At 39.2% G+C, this 27,896-nt stretch overlaps 1 protein-coding gene across 1 annotated transcript in view; it reads right to left on the reverse strand.

Annotated features, from left to right (window-relative positions):
• BMAL1 (basic helix-loop-helix ARNT like 1) overlaps nt 1-27,896 on the reverse strand; it is a 274,533-nt gene that overhangs the window by 117,611 nt on the left and 129,026 nt on the right. Inside the window, exons 3-7 of the mRNA XM_053720246.1 lie at nt 26,668-26,815; nt 25,728-25,748; nt 20,620-20,664; nt 20,133-20,168; nt 14,973-15,130 (exon numbers count right to left, since the gene is read on the reverse strand). Coding sequence (XP_053576221.1) covers nt 14,973-15,130; nt 20,133-20,168; nt 20,620-20,664; nt 25,728-25,748; nt 26,668-26,807 — 400 coding nt within the window. The 5' untranslated portion in view covers nt 26,808-26,815. The remainder of the gene's footprint in view (nt 1-14,972; nt 15,131-20,132; nt 20,169-20,619; nt 20,665-25,727; nt 25,749-26,667; nt 26,816-27,896) is intronic.

Consider the following 27,896-nt stretch of genomic DNA (forward strand, 5'->3'; position numbering starts at 1 on the left):
TAGCAGGTTTTCTGGCCTGCTTGCCCTTGTTCCAGGACTGGTTGGTTTTCCAGGCCTGTCTGTAACGAGCAACGGTTCCTTCCTTTTTTGGGGCGGAGGAAGTTGACGTTGCTCCTGCCTTGAAGTTTCGAAAGGCACGAAAATTAGACTGTTTGGCCTTTGATTTGGCCTTGTCCTGAGGAAGGGTATGACCCTTACCTCCCGTAATGTCAGCAATAATTTCTTTCAAGCCGGGCCCGAATAAGGTTTGCCCCTTGAAAGGAATATTAAGTAATTTAGAAGTCACATCAGCTGACCAGGATTTAAGCCATAACGCTCTGCGTGCTTGAATGGCAAAACCGGAATTCTTAGCCGTTAGTTTAGTTAGATGTACAATGGCATCAGAAACAAATGCATTAGCTAGCTTAAGGGCTTTAAGCTTGTCCATAATTTCATCCAATGGGGCTGAGTGAATGGCCTCTTCTAGAGACTCAAACCAAAATGCCGCAGCAGCAGTGACAGGTGCAATGCATGCAAGGGGCTGTAAGATAAAACCTTGTTGAACAAACATTTTCTTAAGGTAACCTTCCAATTTTTTATCCATTGGATCTGAAAAGGCACAACTATCTTCCACCGGGATAGTGGTACGCTTAGCTAAAGTAGAAACTGCTCCCTCCACCTTAGGGACCGTCTGCCATAAGTCCCGTGTAGTGGCGTCTATTGGAAAAAAAATTCTAAATATAGGAGGTGGGGAAAAGGGCACACCAGGTCTATCCCACTCCTTGCTAATAATTTCTGTAAGCCTTTTAGGTATAGGAAAAACGTCGGTACACACCGGTACTGCATAGTATCTATTCAGCCTACATAATTTCTCTGGAATCGCAACTGTGTTACAGTCATTCAGAGCCGCTAAAACCTCCCCTAGCAATACACGGAGGTTCTCAAGCTTAAATTTAAAATTAGAGATCTCTGAATCCGGTTTCCCTGGATCAGATCCGTCACCTACAGAATGAAGCTCTCCGTCCTCATGTTCTGCAAACTGTGACGCAGTATCGGACATGGCTCTTGTAGCACCAGCGCGCTCTATTCTTACCCCAGAGCAATCGCGCTTGCCTCTTAATTATGGCAATTTAGATAATACTTCTGTCAGGGTATTATTCATAATATTAGCCATGTCTTGTAAGGTGATTTGTATGGCCGTCCCTGATGCAATTGGCGCCACAATATCACGCGCCTCCTGAGCGGGAGGCGAAGGTACTGACACGTGAGGAGAGTTAGTCGGCATAACTTCCCCCTCGTTGTCTGGTGATAATTCCTTTATAGATAAAGACTGACCTTTATTATTTAAAGTGAAATCAATACATTTAGTACACATGTTTCTGTGGGGCTCCACAGTCGCCTTTAAACATAGTGAACAAACAGATTCATCTGTGTCAGACATGTTTAAACAGACTAGCAATAAGACTAGCAGACTTGGAAAACACTGTAAATAATTTTACAAGTAATAAAGAAAAACGCTACTGTGCCTTTAAGAAGCACAGAAAACTGTCACAGTTGAAATAACAATGAACCAAATCAGTTATAGCAAACAAATTTACACAGTAAATGTATTAAGTTAGCAGAGCATTGCACCCACTTGCAAATGGATGATTGACCCCTTAAAACCCAAACGGTTTTTATAAGCAAAAAAAGGTTTTCTAATACAGTCAAAAAACCACTGTCACAGGTCTGCTGTGACTGATTACCTCCCTCAAAATGACTTTTGAAGTCCCTTAAGCTGTCTGGAGACGACCCGGGTCAAGCAGAAGGAAGCAGGAAGACAGAGCCTGAATTTTTACTGCGTCAAAAGAGCGCTAAAATAGGCCCCTCCTACTCAATATTACAATATTGGGAGTTTCAGATAACTGTTTCTATGCAGAAAATGTCAGCCATGTGGAAAAATGTTATGCCCCAACAAGTTTTATCACCAATGTACCTCACAAAACGATTAAACATGCCAGCAAAATCGTTTAAAACATCCTTTTTTAAGGAGCATGTATCTCTATTGATAAGCCTGATACCAGTCTTCCTACTGCATTTAAGGCTTATAACATCACTTCAGTATTAATAGCATTTTCTCAGTCAAATTCCATTCCTTAGAAAATTACTTTACTGTATATATTTAAACCAGCCTGCTAACAGTCGCTCTCACTGTATTAAAGGCTTTTACTTACATTACATCGGTAACAGCAGTATTTTCTTAGTCAATTCCATTCCTTAGAAAAATAATTTACTGCACATACGTCGTTTGCAGGGTTCCCCACACGCTATTCCCTTTCTGAAAGTTACCCCACTCCTCAGAATATGCGAGAACAGCCAGTGGATCTTAGTTACTGCCGCTAAGATCATAGAAAACGCAGGCAGATTCTTCTTCCAAATACTGCCTGAGAATAAACAACACACTCCGGTGTCATTTTAAAATAACAAACTTTTGATTGAAGAAATAAACTAAGTATAAAACACCACAGACCTCTCACAACGTCCTATCTATTAAGTTGCAAGAGAATGACTGAATATGACATGTGAGGGGAGGAGCTGTGTAGCAGCTCTGCTTGGGTGATCCTCTTGCAATTTCCTGTTGGGAAGAGAGTATATTCCATAAGTAATGGATGACCCGTGGACTGAATACACTTAACAAGAGAAACCCAGACCTTGTTCCGCTGTTGGAACTGGGTTTATCACTCCCATTTTTAATAGGTCTCCTACGCAATGTAAGAATGCCTGTCTCTTTATCTGGTCTGAAGATAAGCGAGACATGTGGAACCTTCCCCTTGGAGGAAGTTCCTTGAACTCTAGAAGATACCCCTGAGAGACTATTTCTAGTGCCCAGGTATCCGGAACATCTCTTGCCCAAGCCTGAGCAAAGAGAGAAAGTCTGCCCCTTACTTGATCCGGTCCCGGATCGGGGGCTACCCCTTCATGCTGTCTTGGTAGCAGCAGCAGGCTTCTTGGCCTGTTTACCCTTGTTCCAGCCTTGCAATGGTTTCCATGCTGGTTTAGGCTGGGAAGCGTTACCCTCTTGTCTAGAGGCTGCAGAGTTAGAAGCCGGTCCGTTCCTGAAATTGCGAAAGGAACGAAAATTAGATTTGTTCTTAGCCTTGAAAGGCCTATCCTGTGGGAGGGCATGGCCCTTTCCCCCAGTGATGTCTGAAATAATCTCCTTCAATTCTGGCCCGAAAAGGGTCTTACCCTTGAAAGGAATATTAAGTAATTTTGTTTTGGACGACACATCCGCCGACCAAGATTTTAGCCAAAGCACCCTGCGCGCCACTATTGCAAAACCTGAGTTTTTCGCCGCTAATTTTGCCAATTGAAAAGCGGCATCCAAAATAAAGGAATTAGCCAACTTTAGTGCGTGAATTCTGTCCATGACTTCATCATATGGAGTCTCCTTTTGGAGCGAACTTTCTAGTTCCTCGAACCAAAAAGACGCCGCCGTGGTGACAGGAATAATGCACGAAATTGGTTGAAGAAGGAAACCCTGCTGAACAAAAATCTTTTTAAGCAATCATTCCAATTTTTTATCCATAGGATCTTTGAAAGCACAACTGTCCTCTATAGGAATAGTTGGCTAGCGTTGAAACTGCCCCCTCTACCTTAGGGACCGTTTGCCATGCGTCCCTTCTGGGGTCGACAATGGGGAACATTTTCTTAAATATAGGAGGTGGAACAAAAGGTACACCTGGCTTCTCCCACTCCTTAGTCACTATGTCCGCCACCCTCTTGAGTATCGGAAAAGCATCAGCGTGCACTGGAACCTCTAAGAATTTGTCCATTTTGCACAACTTCTCTGGAATTATCAAAGAATCACAATCATCAAGAGTAGCTAGCACCTCCTTAAGCAGGGCGCGGAGATGTTCTAGCTTAAATTTAAATGCCACGATATCAGGTTCTGCCTGCTGAGAAATTTTTCCTGAATCAGAAATTTGTCCCTCAGACAGACCCTCCCTCACTGCCAACTCAGATTGATGTGAGGGTATAACAGATAAATTATCGTCAGCGCCTACTTGCTCATCCTCTGTATTTAAAACTGAGCAATCACGCTTTCTGGGAAATGCTGGCAGTTTGGGTAAAAGAGCTGCTATAGAATTCTCCATTACTGTTGTTAATTGCTGCATAGTAACAAGCTTTGGTGCGCTAGATGCACTAGGTATCGCCTGCGCGGGCAAAACTGGTGTTGACACAGAAGGAGAGGATGATGAACTATCCCCACTACCTTCATTAGAAGAATCATCTTGGGCAACCTTATTAAATGTGACAGTACTGTCCTTACTTTGTTTGGACGCCATGGCACAATTTGCACATACATTTAAAGGGGGAACCACCTTGGCCTCCATACACACAGAACATATGCTATCTGAAGGTACAGACATGTTAGACAGATTTAGGCAGGCTATTAATGCAATAAAAACAATTTTAAACAAAACCGTTACTGTCTCTTTAAATAATAAAAAGAGCACACTTTATTTCTGAATGTTCAAAAAACTATCAAAGAAATATCCGATCTTTCTGAAATTTACACCCCAGTGTCTTAATGCCTTGAAAGTATTGCACACCAAATTTCAAGTCTCTAAACCCTTAAATGAGCAAACCGGAGCTAATAGTTCAATTTACTGGTTTAAACACACTACAGTCCCTGACGCAGACTTTGCTGCGGCTTTTACCTTCCTTAGGGGTGATTCACCACAGAATTAAGCCTCCCTGAGTCCTTTTCTCAGCCACAGGACCCTCTCACATGAAGCTGCATGCACTGCCTATGGAAGTAACTGCGCAACTGAGGCGCGAAAATGAGGCCTCCTCCCTCTGCATACCAGAGTGAAGGGGCCTTTCTGACTAGATTAGGCATCTAAACAACTGCCAGGCGCAAATAAAACGTTCCCAAAAGTGTTTCAAAGTTCACAAAAACACTCCAATTGTCATATAATATGATAAAAAAACTAATCGATTTAGCCCACAATAGTGTCAACCAGCATAGAGCCCAATTTATAAGCCTTAATTCTGTTACTGAGTCTAAGAAAATGGCTTACCGGTCCCATATGGGAAAACTGACAGTCTTCTAGCATTACTGGGTCTTGTTAGAAAAGAGACTGGTCATACCTGAAGCAGATAAGTCTGCAAACTGTTCCCCCCAACTGAAGTTCTCTGATTTCAACAGTCCTGCGTGGGAACAGCAATGGATTTTAGTTACTGTTGCTAAAATCATACTCCTCTTTTAACAGAAATCTTCATCACTTTCTGTTGTAGAGTAAATAGTACAAACCGGCACTATTTTAAAATAACAAACTCTTGATAGAAGAAATAAAACTACAACTAACACCACAAACTCTTTACCATCCCCGTGGAGATGCTACTTGTTCAGAGCGGCAAAGAGAATGACTAGGTGGCGGAGCCAGAGGGGGGGCTATATGGACAGCTTTTGCTGTGTGCTCTCTTTGCCATTTCCTGTAGGGGAAGAGAATATCCCACAAGTAAGGATGAAGCCGTGGACCGGACACACCAATGTAGGAGAAATAATCAATTGCCCTTTAACAGTGTCCACCAGTGTGTGAGCCCTTTCAAATAAGCCTTCCTTCTATACTAAGTCTCAGAATATGGCTTACCTTTCCCACATGGGGATTCTTGTCAGTCTTCTAGCATTACTAAGTCTTGACTAGAAAAAATGACTGAAACATACCTCAAAGCAGTTAAGCCTGCAAACTGTTCCCCCCGACTGAAGTTTACTGATGCTCAACAGTCCTGTATGGGAACAGCAGTGGATTTTAGTTACAACATGCTAAAATCATTTTCCTCTCAGCAGAAATCTTCATCACTTTCTGCCACAGAGTAAATAGTACAAACCGGCACTATTTTAAAATAACAAACTTTTGATTGAAGAAATAAAAACTACAAATCTAACACCACATTCACTTTACCCTCCCATGGAGATGCTACTTGTTAGAGCGGCAAAGAGAATGACTGGGGGGGAGGAGCCTGAGGGGGAGCTATATGGACAGCTCTGCTGTGTGCTCTCTTTGCCACTTCCTGTAGGGAATGAGAATATCCCACAAGTAAGGATGAATCCGTGGACTGGATACACCAAGTAAGAGAAATGTACACATAGATAGCACTCTAATTCCCTGATAGATGGAATAGTCGACTGAGTTACAAGTTACAGATGGCGGATACAAAGGATAATTAAAATAGAACTTTTAATAGGACTTTAAAAATAATGGTCAGATAATACGTTTAAAAACACAAGAATTTGAATAACTTAAATCAGGAATGCTGGAAATTCTCCAATAGCACTAGTTGTGATAAGTAAATTCTATGACCTTAAATTAAAGGTAAGAATAAGTAGTGTAGACCTAGGGTATTTTTGAAATGCATGGTCTTGGTCTCACTTAATATAAGTATTTCACACAGAATGTATTTGTAGAGAATGAGCATCAGGCTACAATTGTGTAAGGAATTGTTGTGTATTATGATGTGCTGTAACCAGTTTAGTGAATGGTTATGTTATATTGTGGTATACCATATACTTATTCCTTTTTGCAGTGTCATATACAATATTGAATTTAATGGTACTTTTTATATATATATTTATAGTTTCAATAGCTGAGGTTTTAAATGCCTCTATAGCTAATGAGTCCAGATTTTGGTATAGAATACAAGTATAATCCCTTATTGGCCTTAATGGTCTATTCTAAGTCAGAAATATATCCTCTTATAGTAGCAAGTATTGTTTCCAAATATAAATTGAAGATTTATGACATCTCAGTAATTTGAGATTGAACAGTGTACATATATCATATCTTTGGATCGCTTCTTATATAGAGTATCCACATATTTCTGATTATGCTAATATAATTTCAAGGATTCTCCTTGTAGTTATTTATAAGATTAATTGGCAGAGAATATCTCTGTAATATATTAATATAGGCTGAGTGGATATAATAAAGATACTAACTAGCTGATATTGCTCAGATAATATGGGTTTGTAATAGGTATTATTATCCACAGTGAATATAATGAACTATAATATACAGCATGTTTTATAGCAGGTAATGACACGCCAATATAGATACTAACAAGCTGATATTACTCAAATAATAAGAGTTTAAAGTAGGTATTATTAACCACAGTTAGTATAATAGACTATGATATACAGCGTGTTTTATAGTAGTTGGATAACTATTAAGCTGCTGGCACCTCCAGTTTCGAGGATTGAGATTGCATGTGTGTTTATCATTTGGTTACAAAGTAACTGTTTCTTGCCATTATTTGTAGCTATTTGGCGTTTTAATTATATCCATCGCTGGTGAACTGTTGCTAGCGAAACAAATTGCACTGCAGTGTGACTTTTTACATTTTACTATACGGAGACCAAATAACGGACCATAGGATATACGGAGTGGATTATTTATAACTCATCTGGGGTGCTCTACACTTTTATTTTACCTCATATCGATTGAGGTTTTATCTTGTGAGTATCCACCCTGAAGGGTGACTGGTTGTTTTATGCTGATCTTGTATTAAACATATTGCACTATGAGGAGATTCTTTGTGCGCTTATTCCCTTAGATTACACACACACACATATATATATATATATATATATATATATATATATATATATATATATATATATATATATATATATATATATATATATATATATATATATAAAATTATGCTTACCTGATAAATTTATTTCTCTTGTGGTGTATCCAGTCCACGGATTCATCCATTACTTGTGGGATATTCTCCTTCCCAACAGGAAGCTGCAAGAGGATCACCCACAGCAGAACTGTTTATATAGCTCCTCCCCTAACTGCCACCTCCCAGTCATTCGACCGAAGACAAGCCAGAGAAAGGAGAAACTATAGGGTGAAGTGGTGACTGTAGTTTAAAAATTAAAAAAACACCTGCCTTAAAATGACAGGGCGGGATACACCACAAGAGAAATAAATTTATCAGGTAAGCATAAATTTAGTTTTCTCTTGTAAGGTGTATCCAGTCCACGGATTCATCAATTACTTGTGGGATACCAATACCAAAGCTATAGGACACGGATGAAGGGAGGGACAAGGCAGGCGTTTAAACGGAAGGCACCACTGCCTGTAAGACCTTTCTCCCAAAAATAGCCTTCGAAGAAGCAAAAGTATCAAATTTGTAGAATTTAGAAAAAGTATGAAGCGAAGACCAAGTCACTGCCTTACAAATTTGTTCAACAGAAGCCTCATTTTTAAAGGCCCATGTGGAAGCCACCGCTCTACTGGAATGAGCTGTAATTCTTACAGGAGGCTGCTGGCCAGCAGTCTCTTAAGCTAAGCGGATTATACTTCTTGACCAAAAAGAAAGAGAAGTTGCTGAAGCCTTTTGGCCTTTCCTCTGTCCAGAGTAGACAACAAACAATGCAGATGTTTGACGAAAATCTTTAGTAGCTTGTAAATAAAAAAACTTTACAGCACGAACCACATCAAGATTGTGTAATAGACGTTCCTTCTTTGAAGAAGGATTAGGACACAGTGACGGAACAACAATCTCTTGATTGATATTCTTATTGGATACCACCCTAGGAAGAAACCCAGGTTTGGTACGCAAAACTACCTTATCTGCATGGAAGATCAGATAAGGGGAATCACACTGCAAGGCAAATAACTCTGAAACTCTTCGAGCCAAAGAGATAGCTACCAAGAACAGAACTTTCCAAGATAAAAGCTTGATATCTATGGAATGCAGAGGTTCAAACGGAACCCCTTGAAGAACTTTAAGAACTAAATTTAAACTCCATGGCGGAGCAACAGGTTTAAACACAGGCTTGATTCTAACTAAAGCCTGACAAAACGCCTGAACGTCTGGAACATCCGCCAGACGCTTGTGCAAAAGAATAGACAGCAGAAATCTGTCCCTTTAAGGAAATAGTTGACAAACCCTTCTCCAATCCTTCTTGGAGAAAAGACAATATCCTGGGAATCCTGACTTTACTCCATGAGTAACCCTTGGATTCACACCAATGAAGATATTTACACCATATCTTATGATAGATTTTCCTGGTGACAGGCTTTCGAGTCTGAATTAAGGTATCAAAATCAAGCGTTCAATCTCCAAGCAGTCAGACGAAGAGAAATTAGATTTGGATGTTTGAAGGGACCTTGAAGTAGAAGGTCCTGCCTCAGCGGCAGAGTCCAAGGTGGAAAGAATGACATGTCCACCAGATCTGCGTACCAAGTCCTGCGTGGCCACACAGGAGCTATCAAAATCACTGAAGCTCTCTCCTGCTTGATCTTAGCAATCAGACGAGGGAGCAGAGGAAACGGTGGAAACACATAAGCCAGGTTGAAAGACCAAGGCGCTGCTAGAGCATCTATCAGCGCTGCCTTGGGATCCCTGGACCTGACCCGTAACAAGGAAGCTTGGCGTTCTGACGAGACACCATGAGATCCAGTTCTGGTTTGCCCCAAAGTTTAATTAACTGTGCAAACACCTCCGGATGGAGTTCCCACTTCCCCGGATGAAAAGTCTGTCGACTTAGAAAATCCGCCTCCCAGTTCTCTACTCCTGGAATATGGATAGCTGATAGATGGCAAGAGTGAAACTCTGCCCATAGAATTATTTTTGAAACCTCCAACATTGCTAGGGAACTCCTTGTTCCCCCTTGATGGTTGATGTAAGCAACAGTCGTGATGTTTTCTGACTGAAATCTGATGAACCTGACCGCAGCTAGCTGAGGCCAAGCCTGAAGAGCATTGAATATCGCTCTTAGTTCCAGAATGTTTTTTTCGGAAGGAGTGTCTCCTCCTGAGTCCACAAGCCCTGAGCCTTCAGGGAGTTCCAGACTGCACCCCAGCCTAGAAGGCTGGCATCTGTTGTTACTATTGTCCAATCTGGCCTGCGGAAGGTCATACCCTTGGACAGATGGACCCGAGATAACCACCAGAGAAGAGAATCCCTGGTCTCTTGATCCAGATTTAGTAGAGGGGACAAATCTGTGTAATCCCCATTCCACTGACTGAGCATGCAGAGTTGCAGCGGTCTGAGATGTAGGCGGGCAAACGGCACTATGTCCATTGCCGCTACCATTAAGCCGATTACTTCCATAAACTGAGTCACTGAAGGGCGAGAAGTAGAATAAAGAACACGGCAGGAATTTAGAAGTTTTGACAACCTGGCCTCTGTCAGGTAAATCTTCATTTCTACAGAATCTATCAGAGTTCCTAGGAAGGAAACTCTTGTGAGAGGTGATAGAGAACTTTTTTCTTCATTCACTTTCCACCCATGTGACCTCAGAAATGCCAGAACAATGTCCGTGTGAGACCTGGCAACTTGAAAAGTCAACGCCTGTATCAGAATGTCGTCTGAGTAAGGGGCTACTGCTATAGCCCGCGGCCTTAGGACCGCTAGAAGGGACTCTAAAACCTTTGTAAAGATTCTTGGTGCCGTGGCCAACCCGAAGGGAAGAGCCACAAACTGTTAGTGCCTGTATTTACCCTCCTGGATCATAGGAAGGATGGTTCGAATAGTCTCCACCTTGAAGGATGAGACTCTGAGAAATTTGTTTAAGATCTTGAGATCTAAGATTGGTCTGAATGTTCCCTCTTTCTTGGGAACAACAAACAGATTTGAATAAAAGCTCTGTCCCTGTTCCTCCTGCGGAACTGGGTGGATCACTCCCATAACTAGGAGGTCTTGAACACAATGTAAGAATGCTTCTCTCTTTATCTGGTTTGCAAATAAAAGTGAGAGATGAAATCTCCCTTTTGGGGGAGAGGTTTTGAATTCCAGAAGATAACCCTTGGACACAATTTCCAATGCCCAGGGATCCTGGACATCTCTTGCCCAAGCCTGGGCGAAGAGAGCGAGTCTGCACCCTACTAGATCCGTTTCTGGATCGGGGGCTGCTCCTTCATGCTGTCTTAGAGGCAGCAGCAGGCTTCTTGGCCTGTTTTCCCTTGTTCCAAGCCTGGTTAGGTCTCCAGACCGGCTTAGACTGGGCAAAAGTTCCGTCTTGTTTTGTGTTAGAGGAAGTTGAAGCTGCGCCACTCTTGAAGTTTCGAAAGGGCCGAAAACTAGACTGTTTGGTCCTTAATTTGTTGGACCTGTCTTGAGGAAGGGCGTGACCTTTTCCTCCAGTGATGTCAGAAATGATCTCCTTCAGTCCAGGCCCGATTAGGATCTGTCCTTTGAAGGGAATGTTGAGAAGTTTAGACTTTGAAGTCACGTCAGCTGACCAGGATTTAAGCCATAGCGCCCTACGCGCCTGAATAGCAAAACCTGAATTTTTAGCCGTTAGCTTGGTTAAATGAACAACGGCGTCAGAAACAAATGAATTGGCTAGCTTAAGGGCCCTAAGCCTGTCAATAATATCTTCCAACAGGGTTTCAACCTGTAGAGCCTCCTCTAGGGACTCAAACCAGAAAGCCGCGGCAGCAGTGACTGGGGCAATGCATGCAAGAGGCTGGAGAATAAAACCTTGTTGAATAAAATTTTTCTTAAGGTAACCCTCTAATTTTTTATCCATTGGATCTAGAAAAGCACAACTGTCCTCGACAGGGATAGTGGTACTCTTAGCTAGAGTAGAAACTGCTCCCTCCACCTTAGGGACCGTGTGCCATAAGTCCCGTGTAGCGGCGTCTATAGGAAACATCTTTTTAAAAACAGGAGGGGGAGAGAATGGTACACCTGGTCTATCCCATTCCTTAGTAATAATTTCAGAAAACCTTTTAGGGATTGGAAAAACATCAGTGTAAGCAGGTACTGCATAGTATTTATCCAATCTACATAATTTCTCTGGGACTACAATAGTGTCACAGTCGTCCAGAGTTGCTAAAACCTCCCTGAGCAATAAGCGGAGGTGTTCAAGCTTAAATTTAAATGTAGACATATCAGAATCAGATTGAAGTATCTTGCCTGAATCAGAAAAATCACCCACAGTTTGAAGCTCCCCTGCTTCAGCTTCATTATATTGTGAGGGTGTATCAGAGATAGCGACTAAAGCGTCAGAGAGCTCTGTATTTATTCTAGTACCAGAGCTGTCTCGCTTTCCTTGCAATCCTGGCAGTTTAGATAATACCTCTGTAAGGGTATGATTCATAACTGCCGCCATGTCTTGCAAGGTATACGCAATAGGCGCGCTAGATGTACTTGCCGTCCCCATAGCGGGATTTATAGGATCTGACACGTGGGGAGAGTTAGACGGCATAACTTCCTCCTTGTCAATTTCTTCTGGTGATAAATTTTTTAAAGCCAGAATATGGTCTTTGTAATCTATAGTAAAATCAATGCATTTGGTACACATTCTAAGAGGGGGTTCCACAATGGCTTCTAAACATAATGAACAATGAGTTTCCTCTATGTCAGACATGTTTAAACAGACTAGTAATGAGACCAGCAAGCTTGGAAAACACTTTAATAACTGTGAACAAGCAAAAAATAAAAACGGTACTGTGCCTTTAAGAAAAAAAAAAAAAATCACAGAAACTGCTAAAACAGTGAAAAAAGAAGTAAATCTTACGAAATTTTTACAGCGTGTATAATAGGCTGAAAAAGCATTGCACCCACTTGCAAATGGATGATTAACCCCTTAGTTTCAAAACCGGATCAAAAAAACGATATAAAAGTTTTTAAACAGTCACAACAAACTGCCACAGCTCCACTGTGGCCCTACCTGCCCATACAACGACTTTGGAAGGCACAAAAACCCCTTAGAGAGGTCCTATATGTTCAGGGGACTCCTTCAGGGAAGCTGGATGTCTCAAGCTGCAAAAACTAATGGAAAATAGGCCCCTCCCAACCTGTACTCACAGTGAGAGGGCCTTAAAAAACTATCCCTAGACAAAATCTAGTCAGCCATGTGGAAAAACTGGGCCCCAGAATAAAGTTTTATCACCAATATGAAATAAACGTTTATACACCTCAAGCAAACGTTATATCTATTCAGTAATGTGAGTGAATAATAAAAATATTACCCTTTACAGCAAGCATGATACCAGTCGTTATTAAATCACTGTAATCAGGCTTACCTTAAATTAATCCGGTATTGTCAGAATTTTCTAGCTTATCATTTCTCTAGAAAAATTTAAAACTGCACATACCTCAGAGCAGGTAACCCTGCACGCTATTCCCCCAGCTGAAGTTACCCATCTCTTCAGTTATGTGTGACAACAGCAATGGATCTTTGTTACAACCTGCTAAGATCATCAAAGACCACAGGCAGACTCTTCTTCAACTTTCTGCCTGAGGCTAAAATAGTACAACTCCGGTACCATTTGAAAATAACAAACTTTTGATTGAAGATAAACTACATTAATGCACCACATCTCTCTAGCTTCTTCCCTTGTCGAGAGCTGCAAGAGAATGACTGAGAGGTGGCAGTTAGGGGAGGAGCTATATAGACAGCTCTGCTGTGGGTGATCCTCTTGCAGCTTCCTGTTGAAAAGGAGAGTATCCCACAAGTAATGGATGAATCCGTGGACTGGATACACCTTACAAGAGAAATATATATATATATGTATATATATATATATATATATATATATATATATATATATATATATATATATATACACATACACACACACACACATATACATATATACACACATACATACATACACACACACAAAGGGTTATTCAGGGATTCCTGACAGATATTGGTGTTACAATGTAACTATGGCTAATTTTGAAAAAAATAAATAGTTTGGAAATAGCAAAGTGCTACTTGTACTTATTGCCCTGTATCTTGCAAATAAAGCAAAGAACATGTAAACATTGGGTATTTCTAAACTCAGGACAAAAAATTTAGAAACTATTTAGCATGGGTGTTTTTTGGTGGTTGTAGATGTGTAACAAATTTTGGGGGTCAAAGTTAGAAAAAGTGTGTGTTTTTTTCAATTTTTGTCATATTTTATTAAAAAAAAGTATAGTAAATTAAAAGATATGAAAATAATGTTATCTTTAGAAAGTCCATTTAATGACAAGAAAAAAGGTAAATAATATGTGTGGGTACAGTAAATGAGTAAGATGAAAATTATAGCTAAACACAAACACCACAGAAAAATAGCCTTGGTCACTAAGGGGTTAAAGGGACATGAAACTCAATTTTTTTGTTTCATGATTCAGATAGAGCATGTGATATTAAACAACTTTCCAGTTTACTTCAATTATCTCATTTGTTTTGTTCTATGTGTATCCTTTGTTGAAAAGGATACCTAGGTAGGTTCAAGGAGCCGATTGGTTGAAGTACATATATGCCTCATGTTATTGGCTTACTAGATGTGTTCAGCTAACTCCCAGAAGTGCATTGCTGCTTCTTCAACAAAAGGATACCAACATAATGAAGCAAATTAGATAATAGTAGTAAATTGGAGAGTTGTTTAAAATGTTATGTTCTATCTGAATCAAAAATTATTTTGGGGAGGTTTAATGGCCCTTTAATTCTCTTGGTATCCTTTATTAAAAGTAAACCTAGATAGACTGATAGGAGCTCAGGAGCGTGCACGTGCCTTTAGCATTTGTTTCTAACTATGTATAATACTGCTATAGACATTGTTGCAAACTCTGACAGATGGCTAAAGACACGTGCACGCTCCTGAGCTCACCTAGAATTGCTCTTTGATAATGATAATTTAATGATACAAAGACAACAAAGCAAAATTAACAATAGAAGTAAATTTTAAAGCTGTTTAAAATTGTAGGATCTATCTAATCAATTTAAGTTTAATTTTGTCTTTACTATCCCTTTAATATAGTTGTGACATAATGTTTTACTTGCAACTCACGCCCACAACATATATACAAACTTCCAACATTATTAGTCATACTGTATTACAGAGAACTCTGTCGCATATAATTGGGTACCGTAGCACAGTGACCTTTCAAGCAGTCAGAACAGATCCTAAGTATATAATTGTATTTCAGATACTTAGTAGAAAAAATGAAATAATTCTATGTACCAAGCCCCTTTAGCATCTGACCTCGTAACGTTTTCATATGTTGAACGGCCATCCGCAGCACAGTGAGTTTGTCAAGTTTTCGAGACATTGCATTGCATGTTGGAACTAATGATGCCAATTCGTCAATGAATTGGTTCATTTTGTCTCTGCGACGTTTTTCAATCTGACTGTGGGCCTCTCTAAGGAAAAGAAAAAAAGATGTTCAGAATATGAAATCGTATAAAGCAAACTCTCCCTGTCATTATATCTATATCTATATCAGTTTCTACATTACATCAATGTAAAATGAAGCATAAGCTATTATTTTAAAGAGCTAGAACTGTATGTATATGCCAGAGGTGATCAACCATTTTTTTTTTTTTTTTTTTAAATTAGATCATGATATTTATTGAAACAATATTATCACAGTCACTGGAGATAAAATACATAAACTAGGTTGCGACAAAGTTTTCACAATCATTGGTATATACAAGTGTTATAACCAAAATATGTATATAACATTCATTAGGTAACAAGTAGTAAAGAAAATAAGTGAAAAAAGTGGAGGGGGGTTGTAGGAAACGAAAGATAGATGGAGAGGACCACAGAATCTTAAGCTTCTTTCATGGCTTTGTCAGTTGGGTTATGCTGTTTGCTTGGAGCTCATGAGAAGCAGTATCTTTTAGTGGTGGTGCCGTCTAGTCTTGAGTGTGGATATTGGTTTCCGATATAAATTTAATCTCTGCAAAAGAGGTGGTTTTTTTTTGCTTTATGTGTCCGTATCTCTTTAACGTTAGTTAGTTCATCTACTTTGAAGTAGATATGGAAGTTTTCCAGTGCAGCGCTATGAGGGATTTAGTTGCGTTCAAACTAGTCTGAAGTAGTGTCAATCTGACCTTACAGGGAATTTTAGGAAGATCATTTAGTAGAGTTATTCTAGATGTTAAAGGTAATATCTTTATTTAAAAGTGATCTAAAGTTTGTTTCAACTATGTGCCACAATGGTTGGATTTTGCTGCAAGACCACCAAATGTGAATTAGGCTACCATTCTCATCGCAACTCCTCTAACATTTTTTGAAGCTTCTAGGTAGATACTATTCAATATAGTTGGGGTCAAATACCACTGAAGAAGTACTTTATGATTCAATTCTAGAATCTGAGGAGAGGTGGAGGATTTACGGGTGTTTAGCTGTGTATTGAGGTCTTTGCAGCCTTTGACACTGTTGACCACCCTCTTCTGCTCCAAACCCTCCAATCCTTCGGCATCTGCGACACAGCTCTCTCGTGGTTCTCTTCCTATCTGACTAACCGTACATTTAGTGTAGCCTTCTCCTTAGCATCCTCTGCCCCATTACCACTTTCTGTTGGGGTACCTCAAGGCTCTGTCCTCGGTCCCCTTCTCTTTTCAATCTACACGTCATCATTAGGTTCTTTAATAAAGTCCCATGGGTTTCAATATCATTTGTATGCGATGACACCCAAATCTACCTCTCTGCACCAGACCTACCTCCTTCCTTACTAACCCGTGTCACTAACTGTCTTTCTCATATCTCATCTTGGATGTCCTCTCACTACCTTAAGCTAAATCTCTCCAAAACTGAACTCCTTATTTTTCCCCCTTCTTCCAATGTCTCCACCCCAAAATTTCTATAACTGTTGATAATTCCATCATTACTCCTACCCCGCATGCCCGATGTCTTGGGGTCACACTTGACTCAGATCTTTCCTTCACTCCTCACATTCAGTCCTTGGCTAAAGCCTGCCGCTTCCACCTTAAAAACATCTCTAAAATTAGACATTTCCTTACAAAAGATACAACCAAGATTTTAATCCACTCTCTCATCCTTTCCCGCCTCTACTACTGCAACTCCGTCCTCTCTGGTCTACCTAGCTGACACATAGCTCCTTTACAATCCATTATGAATGCCTCTGCCAGGCTCATCTTCCTTACTTGTCGCTCTTCATCTGCTGCCCCTCTCTGCCAATACCTCCACTGGCTTCCTCTTGCCTCTAGGATTAAACACAAAATCCTCACTCTGACATACAAAGCTCTCAACTGCACTGCTCTCCCCTACATTTCAGAACTAGTCTCCAGATACTCTCCCTCCCGTCCCCTTCGATCAGCTCGGGATCTCCTCCTCTCCTGTTACTTCCTCATATTCCTGTTTACAGGACTTCTCCAGACTGGCCCCCATCTTGTGGAACTCCATGCCTCGCTCCACAAGACTCTCCCCTAGTTTTAACAGTGTCAAGCGCTCCGTAAAAACTACTATTCAGGGATGCTTACAACCAACACTAACCTTTCCTAACTCAATTGCTTTCCCCTTGAACCCCTTAGAATGTAAGCCTATGCAGATTGCCTTCATAAGAGCCGACTACAACAGTGAAACTCTCGGCAGGGCCATCTACCCACTTGATCCCTACAAAAGCTATCCTGTATACCGACTATGTTTACAGTGCTACGGAATCTGTTGGTGCTCTACAAATACCTGATAATAATAGTGCCATCTGTCTGTGTAGTCTGATAGAGTCGAGTTTCCCTGTTCTATAAGCATCTTTCTGGAAACAGAGAGTTTATGAATACTGTCCTTTTGTGGCATATTGATTCAAATGGGGTTAAGGGCCTGAGTAAGTTCTTTCTATTGGGGTTAATTGAGATGAAGTGCAATAATTGGGCATATATCAGCCAATTAGTGAACTTCCCTCTACTGAGATCATTCAGTTATTCTCTTGTTTTTAGTTTGCTTTGCTATAGAAGATCATATAAGGGGGTAGTGTTATCCCACTTTAATCTATTATCTAGTCTTCTCACTAGCTCTGTGTTTAAGGGGATGGGGAACATGGGAGAGCGAACCGTAGTTATGTTGTTGTGTGCGAGTTTAAATTTGGTCCCAGAGAGAGAAGAGGAGTTTGTTAATATCTATTTGGGAGCACTGTGGGGGTCTCAACTCTTTTGAGACCCAGCATAGAGCTCCTACATAGGTTGTTTTTAGGATTTGGGAGTCTAAGGCAACCCAAGCCTTAGTATCTCCAGAGATGTGCCAGTCGAGTATTCTTTGTAAGGTAACTGCATCTTAATAATCTTGTATATTGGGCACCCCTAATCCTCCCATGTGAGATGGCCTGTATAATATGTTCTTGTTTATACAAGGTTTGCTTTTACCCCAGATATATTAAATGATTGATCTTTGAATTTGAGATATGTACCACTTGGGGTGATCCACCTTTTACCCAAGGGACTTTAATGTATTTTCTCCCCACATGCCCAGGCAATGGACAAATATTAAAACCATTCATTTAAATTAAAAAAAAAACTAAAAAAAAAAAAACTACCATAATCTGATTCACAACATTGTTTGGCTTACACAATTACTAATGTCTGCTTGGCAATATGCTCCAGTAATCTTTATATCTATAGATCTGTATTTGTTATAGCACAGACCTGCATTAATGATCGCCTTTAAAGGGACAGTCAACACCAGAATTTTTGTTGTTTTAAAAGATAGATAATCCCTTAATTACCCATTCCCCAGTTTTTCATAACCAACACAGTTATAATACACGTTTTACTTCTGTAATTACCTTGTATCTAAGCCTCTGCAGATTGCCCCCTTATTTAAGTTCTTTTGACAGACTTGCATTTTAGCCAATCAGTGCTCACTCCTCTGTAAATTCACGTGCATGAGCTCAATGTTATCTATATGAAACACATGAACTAACGCCTTCTAGTGGTGAAAAACTGTCAAAATGCACTCAGATTAGGTCTAAGAAATTAGCATATGAACCTCCTAGGTTTAGCTTTCAACTAAGAATACCAAAAGAACAAAGCAAAATTGGTGATAAAAGTAAATTGGAAAGTTGTTTAAAATTACATGCCCTATTTGAATCATGAAAGTTTTTTTGGGACTTTCAGTCTCTAGCATTTTTTTTTAAAAGGTTATTGTAATACAGCAATAAATTCATGCTATAGATCATTAGGATGTGTGATTTTTGCATAACTGACCCTAGTTAACTAAATTCCCACTTGGTTGCTGCAAACTTTGCAGCTCAAAAGCAGGACATGGCCGGTCGACCAATCAGCAGTGGCATGACCCAGAAATCGTCGGATGTTTCTGGCCTGGGCGCTGCATGGCTTACAGCCAGTGCTGGATTGTCCCATCCTGGGCAGATGTGAAGGGGGAGACTCCCAGGACACATATTTCCCTGCTTACAGCTCCCAAGCAGGACTTTGCTGGGCTTAAACATTAAAGGGACAGTAAAGTAAAAATTAAACTTTAATGATTCAGATAGAGCATGCAATTTTAAGCAACTTTCTACTTTACTCCTATTATCGATTTTTTTTGTTCTCTTGTAATCTTTACTTCAATGTAAGCTTAGCAGCAGGCCCAGTTTTTATTAAGCACCTGGGTAGCGCTTGCTGATTGATGGCTACATTTAGAATCAATCAATCAGAAAGCGCTACCCAGGTTCTGAACCAAAAATGCTTACATTCCTGCTTTTTCTAATAAAGATACCAAGAGAACAAATAAAAAATTGATAATTAGAAAGTTTATTAAAATTGCATGCTCTATCTTAATCATGAAAGTTTAATTTCATTTTGACTAGTTCCTTTATTGGGCGAATTTATCATTGTGCATGTAGTGTACCTGTCCATTCAAGATCGTAAAACTGCATGATGCATTCCCTCCCTATACTTATCATTGCACGAGAGTCCAAAACCAACTGTGGGAAAGCAGGGTTTGTCAATCAACATGGTCGTATAAACTCTAAGTTGGCGAAGAGGGTTTAGGAAGCAGCGGTTTTAACCCCTGCTTTATAAATGTCAGTTGCATGCCTAAATGGGGGGCATTAGCCTCTGGATCAATCTTACCCTTAGGGTGCAAAATTTCTATCAAATTTCAAGCTATCTGGTCTGGCGAGATTATCAAAGAAGTATTGTCAGTACTGAAAGGTCACTCAGATAATTTTAGAAAGGCAAATTTTTGCTTGAGAGCAATGTAGAAATAGAGAGAAATGTAGAATAAGGGTATTTTCTTAACCTCCAATTATTTTGCTTGATCAAATGGTATTTTAATCCTTTATCGGGAAAATGTAATATAATTCTAGGGCACAGGAAAACATACATAAAGTATATAAATCTGTATATTTATGAAGAATTTATAAAAAAAAACAAAAAAAAACAAAACAAAAAAAAAACTTACCGAGCATTTTTTATCCTGCCCTCTGCATATTCTAACCTGAAAAATAAACAATTATTTGGTTATATTAATATACAATCAAAATAAAAACGAGCAGAGTCCATGGAATGGCAGTGCCAGGTTTATTCACAGTGGAACATACAAATGTAGGAATGCTCCCAAAACATCTGATGCGTTTAGCGCATGCGCTTCCTCAGAGATCCCAAAAAATGCAAACGGCTCATACTACAAAGGATAGTTCACAGATAGTGAATCCTGGATGTTATACTTAAATAAAGCAGAAAATAAGTTTTAAGATTAGAGTAATGTGACCCTTAAATGCCTATGATCTAATTTTTTAATGTATTATTTTTCTTTAACTATTACATTACTTTAAATATTTTAATTCTATATTGCAAGTGTTACAGGTGAAAAGCTCACTTTCTTTTATAACCCACAGGAGCAATGAAGGCAAACAAGTTACAATATTAGGTTAAAACAAAAAGCTTACATCCCATGAGGATCGTCCTTGTCTGTGTCCATCCCTTCACTGGGACTTGAGAAAGGGGAAGAAAAAGAAAGAAACTTAGTTAAAGGTCTAAAAATCGAACTCATACATCACTTGGATCTTATTACTGCAAATGTTAACGTATATTGTTTTACAAATATAAACATACTCTCTTACGGCTAGATTTGGAGTTTTGTCGGTAACGACCCGAAAAACTAACGCCGGCTTTTTTCTGGCCGCACCATAAAAATAACTCTGGTATTGAGAGTCCACATAAAGGCTGCGTTAGGCTCCAAAAAAGGAGCGTAGAGCATTTTTAACGCAGCTTCAACTCTCGATACCAGAGTTGCTTACGCAAGCGGCCAGCCTCAAAAACGTGCTCGTGCACGATTCTCCCATAGGAAACAATGGGGCTGTTTGAGCTGAAAAAAAAACTAACACCTGTAAAAAAGCCGCGTTCAGCTCTTAACGCAGCCCCATTGTTTGCTATGGGGAAACACTTCCTACGTCTGCACCTAACACTCTAACATGTACCCCGAGTCTAAACACCCCTAACCTTACACTTATCAACCCCTAATCTGCCGCCCCCGCTATCGCCGACACCTGCATTTTATTTTTAACCCCTAATCTGCCGCTCCGTAAACCGCCGCTACTTACATTATCCTTATGTACCCCTAATCTGCTGCCCCTAACACCGCCGACCCCTATATTATATTTATTAACCCCTAATCTGCCGCCCACAACGTCGCCCCCACCTGCCTACACTTATTAACCCCTAATCTGCCGAGCGGACCGCACCGCTACTATAATAAAGTTATTAACCCCTAATCTGCCTCACTAACCCTATAATAAATAGTATTAACCCCTAATCTGCCCTCCCTAACATCGCCGACACCTAACTTCAATTATTAACCCCTAATCTACCGACCGGAGCTCACCGCTATTCTAATAAATGGATTAACCCCTAAAGCTAAGTCTAACCCTAACACTAACACCCCCCTAAGTTAAATATAATTTACATCTAACGAAATTAATTAACTCTTATTAAATAAATTATTCCTATTTAAAGATAAATACTTACCTGTAAAATAAACACTAATATAGCTACAATATAAATTATAATTACATTGTAGCTATTTTAGGATTAATATTTATTTTACAGGTAACTTTGTATTTATTTTAACCAGGTACAATAGCTATTAAATAGTTAAGAACTATTTAATAGCTAAAATAGTTAAAATAACTACAAAATTACCTGTAAAATAAATACTAACCTAAGTTAGAATTAAACCTAACACTACACTATCAATAAATTAATTAAATAAACTACCTACAATTACCTACAATTAAACCTAACCATACACTATCAATACATTAATTAAATTCAATATCTACAAATAACTACAATTAAATAAACTAGCTAAAGTACAAAAAATAAAAAAGAACTAAGTTACAAAAAATAAAAAAATATTTACAAACATAAGAAAAATATTACAACAATTTTAAACTAATTACACCTACTCTAAGCCCCCTAATAAAACAACAAAGCCCCCCAAAATAAAAAATGCCCTACCCTATTCTAAATTAATAAAGTTAAAAGCTCTTTTACCTTACCAGCCCTGAACAGGGCCCTTTGCGGGGCATGCCCCAAGAAGTTCAGCTCTTTTGCCTGTAAAAAAAAACATACAATACCCCCCCCCCCAACATTACAACCCACCACCCACATACCCCTAATCTAACCCAAACCCCCCTTAAATAAACCTAACACTAAGCCCCTGAAGATCATCCTACCTTGTCTTCACCTCACCAGGTATCACCGATCCGTCCTGGCTCCAAAATCTTCATCCAACCCAAGCGGGGGTTGGCGATCCATCATCCGGTGGCTGAAGAGGTCCAGAAGAGGCTCCAAAGTCTTCATCCTATCCGGGAAGAAGAGGCGATCCGGACCGGCAACCATCTTGATCCAAGCGGCATCTTCTATCTTCATCCAATGACGACCGGCTCCATCCTGAAGACCTCCACCGCGGACCCATCTTCTTCCGGCGACGTCCAACTGCAGAATGACGGTTCCTTTAAGGGAGGTCATCCAAGATGGCATCCCTCGAATTCCGATTGGCTGATAGGATTCTATCAGCCAATCGGAATTAAGGTAGGAATATTCTGATTGGCTGATGGAATCAGCCAATCAGAATCAAGTTCAATCCGATTGGCTGATCCAATCAGCCAATCAGATTGAGCTCGCATTCTATTGGCTGATCGGAACAGCCAATAGAATGCGAGCTCAATCTGATTGGCTGATTGGATCAGCCAATCGGATTGAACTTGATTCTGATTGGCTGATTCCATCAGCCAATCAGAATATTCCTACCTTAATTCCGATTGGCTGATAGAATCCTATCAGCCAATCGGAATTCGAGGGACGCCATCTTGGATGACGTCCCTTAAAGGAACCGTCATTCTGCAGTTGGACGTCGCCGGAAGAAGATGGGTCCGCGGTGGAGGTCTTCAGGATGGAGCCGGTCGTCATCGGATGAAGATAGAAGATGCCGCTTGGATCAAGATGGTTGCCGGTCCGGATCGCCTCTTCTTCCCGGATAGGATGAAGACTTTGGAGCCTCTTCTGGACCTCTTCAGCCACCGGATGATGGATCGCCAACCCCCGCTTGGGTTGGATGAAGATTTTGGAGCCAGGACGGATCGGTGATACCTGGTGAGGTGAAGACAAGGTAGGATGATCTTCAGGGGCTTAGTGTTAGGTTTATTTAAGGGGGGTTTGGGTTAGATTAGGGGTATGTGGGTGGTGGGTTGTAATGTTGGGGGGGGGGGGTATTGTATGTTTTTTTTTTACAGGCAAAAGAGCTGAACTTCTTGGGGCATGCCCCGCAAAGGGCCCTGTTCAGGGCTGGTAAGGTAAAAGAGCTTTTAACTTTATTAATTTAGAATAGGGTAGGGAATTTTTTATTTTGGGGGGCTTTGTTGTTTTATTAGGGGGCTTAGAGTAGGTGTAATTAGTTTAAAATTGTTGTAATATTTTTCTTATGTTTGTAAATATTTTTTTATTTTTTGTAACTTAGTTCTTTTTTATTTTTTGTACTTTAGCTAGTTTATTTAATTGTAGTTATTTGTAGATATTGAATTTAATTAATGTATTGATAGTGTAGTGTTAGGTTTAATTGTAGGTAATTGTAGGTAGTTTATTTAATTAATTTATTGATAGTGTAGTGTTAGGTTTAATTGTAACTTAGGTTAGTATTTATTTTACAGGTAATTTTGTAATTATTTTAACTATTTTAGCTATTAAATAGTTCTTAACTATTTAATAGCTATTGTACCTGGTTAAAATAAATACAAAGTTACCTGCAAAATAAATATTAATCCTAAAATAGCTACAATGTAATTATAATTTATATTGTAGCTATATTAGTGTTTATTTTACAGGTAAGTATTTATCTTTAAATAGGAATAATTTATTTAATAAGAGTTAATTAAGTTCGTTAGATGTAAATTATATTTAACTTAGGGGGGTGTTAGTGTTAGGGTTAGACTTAGCTTTAGGGGTTAATCCATTTATTAGAATAGCGGTGAGCTCCGGTCGGCAGATTAGGGATTAATAATTGAAGTTAGGTGTCGGCGATGTTAGGGAGGGCAGATTAGGGGTTAATACTATTTATTATAGGGTTAGTGAGGCGGATTAGGGTTTAATAACTTTATTATAGTAGCGGTGCGGTCCGCTCGGCAGATTAGGGGTTAATAAGTGTAGGTAGGTGGAGGCGACGTTGTGGGGGGGCAGATTAGGGGTTAATAAATATAATATAGGGGTCGGCGGTGTTAGGGGGAGCAGATTAGGGGTACATAAGGATAACGTAGGTGGCGGTCGGCAGATTAGGGGTTAAAAAAATTTATTCGAGTGTCGGCGATGTGGGGGGACCTCGGTTTAGGGGTGCATAGGTAGTTTATGGGTGTTAGTGTACTTTAGAGCACAATAGTTAAGAGCTTTATAAACCGGCGTTAGCCCAGAAAGCTTTTAACTACTGACTTTTTTCCTGCGGCTGGAGTTTTGTCGTTAGATGTCTAACGCTCACTTCAGAAACGACTCTAAATACTGGAGTTAGAAAAATCCCATTGAAAAGATAGGATACGCAATTGACGTAAGGGGATCTGCGGTATGGAAAAGTCGCGGCTGAAAAGTGAGCGTTAGACCCTATTTTGAGTGACTCCAAATACCGGCGGTAGCCTAAAACCAGCGTTAGGAGCCTCTAACGCTGGTTTTCACGGCTAACGCCAAACTCCAAATCTAGGTCTCAGATTTAAAAAAGGTGCACAAACCTATAAAACACCGTTTGTATATGGTAGTAGTTTTGCAATGCTACTAACAATGTAATACATTTGTGAGAGCACTATATGGCATCACCAACAAAGTGCTCCAGACACTTGCAAACTACCAGCCTAACTAGGTATGCTCTTTAACAAAGAATACAAAAAGAACAAAACCGATTTTTTTATTTTATTTATTTTTTAATAGTATGCTCTATCTGAATCATTAGAAAAATAAATGGTTTCATGTACCTTTAAGGTGGTAATAACAATCTGCTAAGTTACATTTAATGATTTTTCTATGAAAGTAGAAGTAAATTCAGTAGATATGCATAATCAACAAATGCATGATAAAAAGACAATGCAATAGCACTTTTTGTGACAAATTTATGGTTATGTCTATTTCCACTACTCCTGTATCATGTGACAGCCATCAGCCAATCACAGACCCCTATATGTATATTCTATGAATTCTTGCACATGCTCAGTATTTGCTGGTGACTCAAAAAGTGTAAATATACAAATGCTGTGCACTGCTACCATAATCAGTAGCTAATTTAATGTAATTAAACTCACAGGCTGTTTTTTTGTATGCTTAAGTTGTGAACCTGTGTTCTATAAAAAAATAAGCCAAATATATAAATCACTAGTCTTTCTTTGAAAAATATTCCATATACATTCATTTTAATAAAAAAAAAAAAAAAAAAAAAAACTCATTAAAAATACACAAGCCGACTATAATTATAAGTTTAAGACAAGGATATGAAGAACACGTAAATCATAGAAAAGGTACTTACTCAAAAGAAAAGCCATCAATACTGAAATAGAAAACAAAAAAAACAAAAAACACATTATACGTATTTTGTTTAGCATTTAAATCACAAATTCTATCACTAAATGTGGAGACACCTATACTAAATCGGTTAAGCCTGATGCGCAGCTCAAGTCAGTGAGTGCTGGTACCTGGTTATGTTTATGGTTATACCGGCTTGAGCACAACAGGCGTAATTAAACATGGTCTTCTTGCAAGCAAATTGAAGCAGTGTGTGTGTGTGTGGGGGGGGGGGGGTGTAATCTCCCATTATTAACCTCTTAGATGTTGGGACAATTCTGGCTTATTTAGCAACCAAAGGCTTAACCCAACCAACCATAAAACAAAATTTTTTGACCCTTTTTAACCCAGATATTGTCAAATGCTACGTTTCCATTGTGGTCATGCACAGCTAAATCTTGGTTTGCACAAGATTTCCCCCCATGGCATTCTGCCTGCAAATATGCCAATCTCAAAAACATAAAGCAGGAGACAGAAATAAGGGAGTGTGGTGAAAACCTTACAACTGACAATGATCAGTGCAAGATACAGGTAAATTTACTCGAACACTTGGGAAAAGTCGTTTTCAAGATTAGGTACTATAATGCTGAAAGACATTTGTCATAGATGCAATAGTTTTAAGTAACTACTCAAGATTCCAATACTATAAAGCCAAGTTAAATATACACATACATACATACATGCATATACAGTACATACATGCGCACACAAATACATACACATGCATGTGCACACATAAATACATATACATGCATACGCGCACAAACATACATATGCATACATGCATACGCACACACACTAGAGTCTATTAAAATGTGAAATATCTAAGAACTGAAAAACATAATATGCACACAAAGAAGTTAAGGCAATTCATTTGATTAATTTAAAATAATGACTTCACTTACGGATAATCATTTAAACTTCCTTTTCTTTTCCTATTACACTCCATTGCCCCTGTGCCAAGTGAGCTAGATATGAGGTCAGTTGGACCCGGTGACATAAAATCACTAATTGTAGAAGTAATATCCATTCTTTGGTCAGCCATTGGATCATCTATAAATAAACAGTAGGAATATTTAATGACAGAACAGAAATAACTAGAAGTCAATAAGTGTTCTATAAAAAAATAAATAAAACTCAATAAGAAGTAGCTATCTTGTTCAGATTACAAAATCAACACCACTTTTATAACGGAAATTCAGTCTGGTTTTAAATGGTCTCTCTCCCAAGGTCAGATATGACCTATGCAAACAGATATAGAATGCCTATTGCCTTAATATATAACTAAACTACATTAAAAAGGACGTGGAAGTCAACATTAAATTGTCATAATGCAGAAAGAGTACATTTCAGAAAAAATAAATAAAAAAAACATGTTCCATTCTTCTTCTGTAATCAAATGTACCAGTTTCTCTTGGTATCATTGGCTTAAAGGGACAGTGAACCCAAATTTTTTTCTTTAGTGATTCAGATAGAGCACGACATTTTAAGCAACTTTCTAATTTACTCCTATAATCAAATTTTCTTCATTCTCTTGGTATCTTTATTTGAAATGCAAGAATATAAGTTTAGATTCCGGCCCATTTTTGGTGAACAACCAGGGTTGTTCTTGCTGATTGGTGGATAAATTAATCCACCAATAAAAAAGTGCTGCCCCAAGTTCTGAACCAAAAAATAAGATGCCTTCTTTTTCAAATAAAAATAGCAAGTTAACAAAGAAAAATTGATAATAGGAGTAAATTAGAAAGTTGCTTAAAATTAAATTCTCTATCTGAATCACAAAAAAAAAAAATTTGGGTTCAGTGTCCCTTTAAGCTTAGTTCCTTTCTATGAGAACATACTAAGGTAGGTTTGGGAGTATCTGTGTTTGCAATATTAGTCTGTTATAAATATAGTGCTTACGAGTACATTTCTTAAAATATCTCAATATGCCATCATAGGAAGGAAGGAACTAAGGGGGAAAATGTATTAAGCGGCATTCACAGCTCTTGGGGCTATGCAGAGCCACAAATTTAAGAAGCAGAAACTGGTTCTTTTGCCTATCCACCGCCTCAAAGATGGTGAGATCAATCATCCCAACACTTGTTTGGGGTGACTGGCATACCCTGGTATTGTGCAATTGGTTGTGCGAGAA

Source organism: Bombina bombina, chromosome 7 (genome assembly GCF_027579735.1).
Source record: "Bombina bombina isolate aBomBom1 chromosome 7, aBomBom1.pri, whole genome shotgun sequence".
Classification (NCBI taxonomy): domain Eukaryota; kingdom Metazoa; phylum Chordata; class Amphibia; order Anura; family Bombinatoridae; genus Bombina; species Bombina bombina.